General features: G+C 54.3%; 1 protein-coding gene across 5 annotated transcripts in view; it reads right to left on the bottom strand.

Moving 5' to 3' along the window:
• Positions 1-308: 308 nt before the first annotated feature.
• SMOC2 (SPARC related modular calcium binding 2) overlaps positions 309-12014 on the bottom strand; it is a 168671-nt gene continuing 156965 nt past the window's right edge. For 3 of the 5 annotated variants that reach the window (XM_086708324.1, XM_086708329.1, XM_086708327.1), the window contains 3 exons: positions 10789-11063; positions 4545-4582; positions 309-1826 (listed from right to left, as the gene is read on the bottom strand). In XM_086708324.1, the coding sequence (XP_086564450.1) occupies positions 1809-1826; positions 4545-4582; positions 10789-11063 (331 nt within the window). In that variant the 3' untranslated portion in view covers positions 309-1808. The remainder of the gene's footprint in view (positions 1827-4544; positions 4583-10788; positions 11064-12014) is intronic. The other 2 variants (XM_086708325.1, XM_086708328.1) reach the window with 1 other exon arrangement.

Here is a 12014-nt window from a genome sequence, read left to right as displayed (position 1 = left end):
AGCGCTCAGTCAGTACTGAGTGCGAGTGACTGCCTCACACGACAGGGTCAAACCCCACATCCTTTGTGCCAGGCCCTGCGCCCTTCACACAAGCCACACCCGGAGGCACGCAAGGCCACCGGCCCCAGCTTACGGAGGAGACAGAAAGTTGGAGTCATGCGTCCCGAGTCACACAGCCAGAGGGGCAGGGCCGGGGTCGCTCACTAGGGCCAAGAACCGTTGCCTCTGCCTCTTGACTGCAGGCAGCTCTGGGACTAAGCAGTGCTAAAGGGCTGTGCTTTGCTGGTAAGAAGACACCACAAGCAGAGTTCTGAAAGCATATTTTATTTGAATCTACGAAAAATGATTAAATCCAAAGTTCAGAAATATAAGATTATCCAATAAATTTAGGATCCTAACTGTTTCTTAAACAACGTGACAGACACCGAAGCTGGTTTTGTGGCTCCAAAGTTTCGGTTTTTACTTTCGTACAGTTTAAATAAGTAAGAAGCCTCATAAAATATCTTCATGCACATGCACAGAGATCGTCTTACAGGACGTGCGTCGGGGGGACTTGGGGCCACGAAGATTATTTTTCCAACCGAAAGCTGGAGCCGAAACAGGATCACAACCCGGCTCCCACAGCTGTCGGCCCGTCCTCCAAACGGCTCGGTCGAGCCAGCGGACGCATGCGGTGTCGGGGCCCAGCTCTGGGTGCCCACGGTCGCACCGCAGGCCGGCCCCGCTGCTCACAGCGTGGGCATTCAGCTCCTGACCTGCTCTCACAAGGGCCACTCGGGTGGATCCCCTATGGGCACGTCCTTGTGCCCTTGAGGCCACAGAGAAGGACGAGGCGGGAGCAGGGGACCGGCCAAGACCAGCATCCCGGCTACGGCGGACGCCGGCTGAGCCGTCTCTATGGAGGGTGCTCCCGAATCGTTCAGGTGACCGGTCACCTCCCAGGACGCCCAGAGCCGGCCAGGGCATGGTGGGCAGCGGCCACGTGTCAGGACAGAAGCGGGGCACTCAGCGCTGGCCGGGGCGCGGGACTAAACCCGCCTCTCTGGACGCCAGGCCTCTCCCGGCTGCCTCGGGACGGCAGGGGTGATCCTTAGTATTTTACCGCGTGGTTACTCTGAGCCCAAGGCAACGCGCAAACCGAAGCTCGAGAAGGAAAAGCAGCCCCCAAAGCCAGGCTGGAAGCAGCCTTTCCTACGGGCACTGCCCAGACTCAGCGCATCGCCGCGGTGCCCGCTTGGCTCATCGGGAGGACGCCATCTCCGGAGGGCACAACAAAACATACCAACACAAAGTCCCAAGAAGCAAATAAACCCATGCGCTCGTTAAGGGCATGATGAGGACAGGACGGCAGAGGACTGCAAACTTCTGCGGAAGCTGCCGACACAGATTCGAAGACGCCGCAGGCACAGCGGACCTCAGAGGACGCCAGCGTGGCCTGTGGGGGGCGGCTGCCCAGGGCGGGGAGGGGTGGGGGGAGGGCAGGGGGTCGGGGCCGCGGCTCACAGCTCTACTACGTCAGCATGTGCAGGATAAAGAAATTAAGCCTAAAGCCACTCAAAATACATCTCTACCAAGTGCAGATTTCCAAGGCCAAAAGAGGGCACATACATTGTATGTGATTAGTTTTCTGAAGCCAGCCCTTCCATTTCACAGATTAAAGCCGTCTGTTTAAATATCTCATTTCTACAAAGTGAATTTACATTTAAAGTACAAAGTGCAAATACTATGTGTTTTTGGGTTTTTTTTTAATTGCTTTTTGGTGAGGGAGTCTCCCACGTGTCCAGGAACCGCCTTGGATGTGTGAGCCGCTACCCTTGCTTTCTTGGCTGAAAAAAAAAAGACAGAAATGGAGACATTGTTAGGAAGTTTCCATCCCTCGTCTGTGAGGAGTAAAGCCTGCCTCCTAGGGCTGGCGTTAATCTACCTGTCAGCAACAGGGGAAAAGCAGTATTTGTTTTGTTTTTTTTTTTTAGGGGTTAGGCTCAGTTTATTTATTTACTTTTAGTTTAGTTTAGTTTAGTCTTCTTCCTAGAACTAATCGTTATTTATTAATAATAGGTTTTGGTATTCTGTTTATTCATTTTTAGTTTAGTTTAGTTTAGTTTTCTTCCTAGTGCTGATCGTTATTTATTAATAACAGGTTTTGGTATTCTGTTTTATTGTATCGCACTGCATTGTATTTTTAAATGCGTGCAACAGGAACCACTGTTGGTTCCATCACTTTGGGCATAAGGATTAACAAAGACACGATGCCAACGTTAACTTCCGACCCTCCTCTCCCTTTCAGTGATCAGGACTATCAGGAGAAACATACTGGCCGAGAAAAATTAGCATTTGCTTTAAGTATTTTAAGTAGATTCAATATATTCAATGTTCTGCAGCCTCCCGTCATTTGATTTGTTATACAAGATAACTATTTTTAGTTTCTTATTTAACGTTTATTTATTTTTTGAGAAAGAGAGAGCATGCACGCTTTGAGAAAGAGAGCGTGCACGCGCGAGTGGCAGAGGGGGCAGAGAGAGGGAGGAGACACAGACTCGGAAGCAGGCTCCAGGCTCCGAGCTGTCAGCACAGAGCCCGACGCGGGGCTCGAACTCACGAACCGTGAGATCATGACCCGAGCCGAAGTCAGACGCTTAACCTACTGAGCCACCCGGGCGCCCCAATACTTTTAAGAATCTAATTCATGCTTCAAATTTGATAAAGGCATCACTGATTTTTGAAATTTCCTTTTCATCCTTTCCATGTACTAACTTACCTCTCGAGAAGAAATGCAACTTGAAAAGTCTGTCTCCTAAACTACTGCCATTCTGCACCCCGACTGCCAGTTAAAAGCCATTTGGAACGAAAAGGAGAAGCGAGATACAGTCTTCGAGATTTGTTTTCCCAAGTGTATCGATTCCTACCAGTGTAAATCGATCCATGCTCCTGTTTGGTTATCTAAAATAATCCACGTAAACACTTAGGAGGCGTCCAGGCTGCCTCTCCTCCCCTGATAAACACACTAGTAGGTGGTCAGAACAAAGAAGAGTGTCTCTCCCGCGTCTGAGCTAATGGGAAGTTTTGTTTTAATTAGTTGTGGGTGAAGATAAACCATCAGTATTTTCACAGTTACGGGAACGCGTCACAACTGTCGGAGCAGACGAGGCTGGCCCACGTCCACGTCGGCATGGGGGCACTGCTCTGATCGTGTCTGAATCCTGCCGGGAAATGCAGAAGAGATCAGGAAAGACGCCTCGCTCTTGGATAACTACGGGCCCCTGAATCCTCCTAGCTCCCCTTTGTTTAACGCTTCTTGTCTGCGGTTACTCGGACGGTGAAAGATCTTGGCGCTCAGAAATATTTTATTCCTCAAAGAAAGATCTACGGCCCTCCATTATTTCATCATGTGCAAGCCACAGCTGGTTTATGCAAGGGACTTAATCCCAGAATCACGGTTTACAGTAACAGCCCTTGTAACCAGGGCATGGAAGTCAGTATAGCCATCCCGACACCATAGAAACAGCAGGAGCGGCTGTTCCAGCTTCTTTTTCTGGGAAATAGCTGAAGAGGGAGGCTCGCGTCTTGAACCAAGTTTACCGCGCGCGTGGCCATCGTCACCGCTGGGTAATGACAACACCCCCCGGGCGTTTCCGCTGGGGTGACTGCTTTCCGACCAGCCCGGCTCTAAAGCGGAGGTGACTTGTGGTAGGATTTAAAAAGTTAAAGCCGTAAACATTCGCTAAACAAAGGAAACCGTATCACACGTCTTTCCTAACAAAATGGTTTTCAATTACATCTAGGGTGTGCCTTCGACGGCTCCGCTTAAAACCCACACCAGATGCAGGACATGACTTGGGAAACGTCCGCCGACGTCCAACCGGTGATTTTATGAACGGGCCAGCGGTCCTAAGGAGGGAGGCTTTTTGTCGTGGCTTTGAGGGAGGGAGAAACGTATCCACTCACGTTTGCCCTCTGGAAAATGTTCTAGACTTTGATGGGTGTGGCTTGGGATGCTGGGGAGAGTCCACACAATTACCTACTTTACCCGCACGTGTGAAGATAACAGGATTCGGAAACACAGGAACACGTGTCTAAACACACACGGGGGGAGGCTGAAAATCCCTTTTGGAGCAGAAGAGTTGTCTCATCAAGATCCCCAGATGAAAAGAAAATGTTCACCTGAATGCCCAGAGGGTCTCCTGTCCCTGTGATCTCCTTAACAAATTGTTAAGATATAAGTTGCAAATCCCAGACAATTATTTTTTTTTAAATTTCCACAAAACAGTAGGACTCCATTTTTTTCTAAAAATAACAAAATGAAATTTCAAAGAGTAAAAAAAAAAAAAAAAAATTAAGACAATTCTTTAAGTTGATGATTTAACGAGTTGGTGATTCTGATGGAATTTTGCAAGGTTCTTTTGGCCACACTGGGGTATGTATATGAAACGTGGCTTCTCCTGTTTTGGGAAGGTACTTCACTTTCCAAATCTTCAGAACCCCGAGTTTTCATTGCCTATAATTAAACAAGTTATTAACGCTAAAATAGAGAGAACGATACTTACCTGTCTATTAGAAGTGCTTTCAGCATTAACTCTGGGGGCTAACAAAGAAAGAAAAAAAAAAGACACTATTAAAAACCAAATACTCTTCATTCAGTGAAAATTTCAATATCACTCTTCAGGAAGGGAACAAATCACTTTAGGACAGTGTCGTCAACTGACACACTTTTCACATGAGAAAATACGTCTAGAGGGAGACAGCACAGATTACAAGCAGTGGCTTCGAAAAGTGACGACGTACAATTTTCTAACAATACACGCTCCAGTCCACCTGGAGAAGAAGGTTTCATTTTACCAAAACTTCCAAAGCAACATCTACTAACCCGAGACCTTTCTGACCCGTGTTTCTTAAACTCTCCCCGGGGAAAGGAGGCCCCAGGCAGGGTGCAACACGGTTCCCTGACACGTTTTGGTTTTATATTTAACTCATAAGAAACTAGCATATTTGGCTCAAAACAATTTTTCCAAATCCTCGAGGGAAATGGAAGGTGGAGGGAGACACATATAAGACGCACAGTGTTTGTCCTGTGGCCTCGCCACGTGGCCCGTGGTGGGAGAGCAGGCGGGAGGCTCAGACCCGGCCCCCAAGGTCACGTCCCCCATCCTGCGGGCACTCCTGGGTCCAGTTCCCGGGCACCTGCCTTCCTCCCCTGCTTCCAAGATGGCCCTCCACCTTCCTGGGTTCCCTCCTCTCTCCCTCCCCTGCCCCTGGACAGCACAGCGCTGTCCCCAGCAACAGGGAGCACGGCAGCCCTACCTCACTAAACCCAGGGGACTACACAGAGAGGGGACTGGTGCCCCGGTGCCCAACGGGCACAGCGTTCAGGAACCACTGGCAACCAGTTTACGTCACTGGTGACAAGTGATGCGGAGGGCTCCAGGTGACCCAGCGGACAGCGGTTTGTGGTCAGGCAGTATGCCTAGAAGGGACGCGGCTAGCACGGCAATTTGGTGGAAAGAGCTAATTTGGTCAAAAATGAATATTTCTTCATTGCTGAGTGTGCAACGGCCATTTTGGAGACTCATGAGGGAATGAGGCAACGTTTTGTGAATGTTTTTCCTGAAACCTTCAGGAAGATTTCCTTTCTTGTTTTTATCGTTTATCGACAGTTTCAGTTATTTTTTTTTTTTTTCTGTTTTCTTTTGGTAATAGTGAAAATCTAGATCACAGCTTCCGCTAATAGGTTTCAGTTAAATAATTCAAAGGTAAACTGTTGTGTAATTTCCTAAACTAAGTGTGATCAGGAAGGAGATGTGTCACGAGCCCATCCTGTAGTGAAACGTCACAGCTGGCACGCGTGTGCGTGTGCACACATACAGACATTCCGGGGGAATGTACGGGTCTCATTACGTCTGAGGGAAAAAGCCACGTTATCTGTTTTTTATTTAATTTCTGATATTTGTTAGGATAAGACATGCATTGTCCAGTTGTGAGCAGAGATGAAGGAAGCAAAAGATAGCGGTAACAGTTGGCCTATTCAGAACGTCCAATCTAACCCTCTCCCGAATGTGCAGGTTTTTCTGGCTTTTCAAAACCTACTGCAAATCACACGTGGCAGGAAGAAGGAGCTGATAATAAAGCTGAAAATGAAAATCACAGTAGGAAAAAAGAGAAATTCTTCAAGGAAGATAAGGGTTGTAGAATCAGATATGAATCTAAATCCCCAATGCTCACTTTTGACCAAACGGCCACTTGGACCACATTTTAGCTTATTTCGAGGGGATTCATCAGCCCTCTTCTTGGTGGCTAACACGGCCCTCAACTCAGGACATTGGCTCACCTGCAGCCACCTGAGGAACGGAACACTCCAGCTTCCACGGTGACAGGGCTTTCTATTAAGGATGAGGCTGTCAAATGCCCCGCCCCTGATCACCCCAGGGCAGGTCCTGACAGCTAGCCCCCCACCTGTCACCCCAGGGCAGGTCCTGACAGCTAGCCCCCCACCTGTCACCCCAGGGCACGTCCTGACAGCTAGCCCCCCACCCTGTCACCCCAGGGCAGGTCCTGACAACTAGCCCCCCACCCTGTCACCCCAGGGCACTCCTGACAGCTAGCCCCCCACCTGTCACCCCAGGGCAGGTCCTGACAGCCGGCCCCCCACCCGGTCACCCCAGGGCAGGTCTTGACAGCTAGCCCCCCACCCTGTCACCCCAGGGCATTCCTGACAGCTAGCCCCCCACCTGTCACCCCAGGGTACGTCCTGACAGCTAGCCCCCCACCCTGTCACCCCAGGGGAGGTCCTGGACAACCTGGGGCAGTCCTGACACCCCAGAGCCCCCTGCAATCACTCAAACCAGTCTGTCCTGAACCTGCTGACCTGCCTCACGTGCCCCTCCCCATGGAAACCTCAGGGAAGTTGTCCACGTCTCCCCCGTTCCCTTTGCCCTGACTGACCGTGGTCCCCGTGTGGCCCTGCGTGTCGTGCTGTGCCCCCTTCTCTTGGGACCGCGTGTCACAGACTGTCTTCCCCATGGCAGCGGTCTCCTGCCCTGTTGGCCCTAATATACCTCAAATCCTCTATCAATATACTATGTTTTGAAACCACAGGATATTTAATCGATTAAGGCACTCAAACCCAACTCCAAAGGCCAGCACTAGCGTTCACAGGGAGGTGGGATTTTGAGACAATTGCTGGTCATCACCAACCAGGCGTAAGACCCCGGAGCGCCAGCTTCCTCAGCGCCCTGACCCCTCCAGGTGAGAGTCTCTGGGGAGGACGACGACGGCGGTCCCTCCTCGGAGCAAAGCAAGGGCCTGACCCCTCCAGGTGAGGGTCTCTGGAGGGGAGGACGACGGCGATCCCTCCTCGGAGCAAAGCAAGGGCCAGTGTTTGCAGGAAGACCACCTTCCCATCCTGTCTCTTCCACAGACGGCAGCCTTGGCTGAACCACTCGGTGGAATCCTCTAGAAGCCGCGGTTTCTCACGGGTTTGCCCAGACGAGGCTGTTCTCTGGGACGCGCACAGGTACCGTTCCTGCCAGGCCGCCCTCCTCTGGCCGAGTCAGGCTGAGACTGCTGGACGCTCAGATGCCCCAGGGCCCTGAGGCACGACGGCAGCACTCCAGAGCTCCATCCCGACACCCCGAGGGCTGCGCTCAACATCACTCCCACCGAGGCGCCCGCCGAGCTCCTCAGCCGGAGCCCGGTGCCGTGTCCCCGGTCCGCCGGCCACGCTTTGCACGCGCCGCCATTCCTGTGGCTCCCCCGGCTGGGTGCTTTTGCTCCTTTCCTGTCAACTGGAACTTCCGAGGCTCAGCTTCTCTGTCCGCCCCTTAGTTGACGGCAGACCCTCGGCCATTTGCTGAGTGAATGAATGCACGAATGAAGGGCGTCACCCCCAGAGAAAGCAGCTCCAGAAGGCGACGGGGACAACATCACCATGAGGTCGCGGCCCCCCGGCTGGCCGCAGGTGATGCTTTCACCTTCCCGGCGCAGGAGCTCACGCCGCTTCGGAAGCCGGGCAAAGAGCGCAGAGACGCGGGGCCTGGCGGGGATCACCTGGAGCCAGACTGCACCGGGTCACGGCCGGACACGAAGCGCGCACGCCCGAGGCCCAGCGCCTCCGCAGACGGCCGGTCACGCGGTGCACCGGGCCGCGCGGGTCAGGGAGCGCGCGGGCTTCTCCGCAGGAAGGCAGAGTTGTGCGGGCGGGAGGGTCGCCGCCTGACCGGAGGAGACCCCGCTCCGCCTCAGAGCCTGGGCGCCCTCACTGCGCTCATTCCCCCCCTTCACGGGGGTGCCCGGAATCTGTGGCCCGCACGGTGCGCCTCAACGGGCGTGCCGCCACCGGACCCTCAGCTCCAGACCCGCGGCACGTATCAGGCCACCAGACAGATGCCGAGGGGAGGGCTCCCTGCGAACAGTGGGCCGGTCTGTGCGATCCGGAAACGGGCGACGCGGAAGATCCTAGAAAGAGCAGGCTGCACACGCGGCTGACCCCGCACTTAGGTCACTCGTGGCAGCCACAGGACCTGGACACGGGTTCCAAAGGGAGGCGGCACCACGCCCATCCGGCCACGGCACACAGGTCACGGGGTGGGTGCCCTGGTCTCTCCCCGCGGGAGCGCCACGGAGCGGAGGCCGACGGCGCCATGGTGCCACAGCTGCGGGGTCGGGTGGCCCCTGCTGCCCACCGGCTCCCGTGACGACCCCCGAAGGCCTCCGAGGGGCCCCGGCTCTGGCATTTCTGGCTAGAACCGCACGGGGTCCCTAGTTTCCGGGGGCCCTCGGGGAACCGAAGTCGAAGACAAGGTGAGGGACGCGGCGAGGGCGGCTGTCCCGGTCCAGGAAGTCACAAGCAGCGGCGGAGAAGCACCAGAAAGGACCCCGAGGCCGCAAACAAAGGAGCGGGGGTGGGGGCTGTGCTGGTGCAAAGGCCCGGAGGCGGAGTTTTGGTTTTCACACCAGTGCCGTCCGGAGGTTGCGGGCCGGCCTGCGGTGGGCCAGGGGGCCCGACAGAAAGTGCAGCCCGGGCAGGGGCGGCCGTGAGGGTCTAACGCTCGGTGCTGGGGCCGCTGCGCAGGGAGGACGGGGCGGAAGCCGGTGCCGGCTGCGGAGCCCCGGGAGACCCCCGACTCCGGCTCCGGTGACGGTGACAGTCGGGACACTGTGGCCTGCACGCCACCAGTCGGCACAGCCGGGAGAAGAACAGCGCCTGAGCTGGTTGTGACGGGTCATGAGTCCTGTGGGCTCTCGTGCAGCTGGCTCGGGGCCACTGCTGGCCTGGCACGGGTCGCGACCGGGGTGGCGGGGTCACTGTCCCGCTCGCATGGAGGCCTCACTCCTCCCACTGTGCCCTCAGACACGCGGGACACAAACACACGGACCCGGCCTGGAGCCTGGTAGCTGAGTAGTGTTGGGGGACCCTCGTGACAAGGGCTAAGCACACAGGGACAATAAGACAGGAGGGAACCCTGCTTCTGGAAACCCGCACGTGGCCAGCTGCTCGGGGCTCCGTGTTCCACAGCCGGGCTGCAGACACAGGACGGCCGAGCCCAGCACGACGAACTCAACGCTCGTGAGAGAGAGAGAGAGAGAGAGAGAGAGAGAGAGAGAGGGAGGGAGAGAATAAGTGGGGGAGGGGCAGAGAACGAGGGAGACACAGAATCCAAAGCAGCTCCGGGCTCCGAGCTGTCGGCACAGAGCCCGACGTGGGGCTCAAACTCACAGACTGTGGGATCATGACCTGAGCCGAAGTCGGACGCTCAACCGACCGAGCCACCCGGGCGCCCCTCTCTTTCTTGTTTCCACATAAATCCAAGTTAGTTAATATAGAGCGTGATAATGGTTTCAGGGGCAGAACCCAGTGGTTCATCGCTTACGCACGACACCCAGCGCGCATCCCAGCAAGTGCCCTCCTTCATGCCTGTCACCCATCTAGCCCATCCCCCCAGCCACCTCCCCTCCAGCAACCCTCAGTCTGCTCTCTGTTTTTAAGAGCCTCTTATGGTTTGCCTCCCTCTCTGTTTTTATTGTATTTTCCTTCCTTTCCCTTATGTTCGTCTGTTGTGTTTTTCTAAATTCCACACAGGAGTGAAATCATATGCTATCTGTCTTTCTTTGACTGACTGACTTCACTCAGCATGATATTCTCTAGCTCTATCCAACTTGGTTTCCTGCTCAGAGGTGTTACTGAAATTGGTGACCCTCCCTGGCACCCACACTGTACAAATGAGGCCATTAAGTCCCACTTGCCCGTGCAGCCAGCAGGCAGGAGGTCCGTGCATCCTGCCCGCCGAGGGTGCTGGGATCTACCCACCGCGGGGAATCCTCTTTCTCCACAACAGCTGGTTGGTCAGGCCAGCCTCCGACGAAAACATACACTGGACTGGCAAAACAGCTAAAATAACGTTTCCAGCCATCACAATACTGGGTCTGCATAACAGGAACTACCGAACTGCTTACAAGCCGGCCTGAACGTCCGGTGGGAGTCGAGATGCGGTCCCCGGATTTGCACCTCAAACACAGGACGACGGGACAGGTTTGGAAAGCCGGCCACCGCGGTCGGAACAATAAAACACTGGTCTTCACACAACACCCAGCTCCTCCCCTTCCAACCGGCTTCCCTCAGACGCTTGTGGACGATTTGCTGTCATTTCTACGGACAAATGAGCTACACGTAAGAGGCACACGGTGCTTTTCTTTCACCCTCAGACCAAAGGACAATCTACCCTCGTAAGCAGTTGCGGGAGCGGGCGTCGGGACCCGATGCGTGGCAAAGCACAGAACAACGAGAAAGGCTCTTACTGGGGCGCTTCCTGGCACTGGCTTTACCTTCTTCTTTCGTCACCCCCAGGCAGCCCATCAGCTCCGGCACCGAGATGGACTTGTCATTATTCACGTCGCAGTACTCGACAAACTTCTTCACGCACTTTTTGGGTTTTGACTTTTTCCGAAGGAACCTCTTGAAGGGCTTGATCTCCTTTTTGCCAATGTCCCCACTGGAGTTCTTATCAAGTAGTTTGAAATACCAGTGGACCACTCTCTCCTCTAGCGTGTGGCTGGGGTCAGGTTCGGAAAGCCTGCAAGAACACACAAGGGCGTCAGGAGCCGCGGCCACACCGCCGTCACCGCCCTGCCCCTGCCCGTCTACGGAAGGCACGCTGTGCACACCAGCCCCCCCAGAGGGGCGCCCTGCCCATCACTCCCACGGTGCCGGCGCCTAAGCCAGCAAAGATTCAACGTTCCATATAACGAGGTTTAAAAACAATTTAGAGAACGGGCTTTAAAAAATATTTCAAGTTGGTTTCAAAACGGCAAACGACACAATGAATTTATGCGTGTGAATTACACACTTGGTGTCGGCCAAGCGTTTGAAGACAGAAGCCCCGGGTCCCAGGTTTGGGGCTCCGTGGGGTTGGCGGGTCAGCTCGCACATCCATGGCCCTACAGACACTGGGACCCCGAGGCTCCCGACTCCTTTAAGTGTGACGCACAGGCATACATAGCACTTTATACCACAGGGACACTGCCGGATGCAAATAAAAATACATCTTGAAGTGGTAACCAGACATTTACCCTTGGATTTCAAGAAAAGTTTGGTATTTTAAGATCTAGGAGAGGAGATACTCAGGAGGGAGGCCAGCACTCTAAGGAAGTCACCACGGGAAGATTCTCCCTCAGAAAAAGCTCTTCGAAAAAAGAAATAAATTACTGCTAATTCCCAGGGGGACGCAGGGCTTGCCATGCAACGTCCAGGCAGCGCTGGGAGGTCCCCTGGCGCCTGCGGTTAGTTGTGGGGAGCACACGGCGTCAGGACGCTCCCAGGAGGGCTCGGGGAGCACGGCCCGGAGCCCCGGAACCCCGACCCCCTGCACGGCACCAGACCACCCGCGTCCAGTTTCGCAAGTCACCGTGAGCAGTGTCAGTGTGAAAAGTGCCACCGAATTGGACACTTGAGATGGTAAATCTTACGTATTTGGGTTTTTCTACAACAGACACACAGTATTTTGAAAACGTGAAACCAAACATCT

Source organism: Puma concolor, chromosome B2, assembly GCF_028749965.1.
Source record: "Puma concolor isolate L17-30 chromosome B2, mPumCon1.1.hap2, whole genome shotgun sequence".
Taxonomy (NCBI): domain Eukaryota; kingdom Metazoa; phylum Chordata; class Mammalia; order Carnivora; family Felidae; genus Puma; species Puma concolor.
Note: the sequence above shows the minus strand (reverse complement) of the source record. Positions and strands in the feature narration are given on the sequence as shown.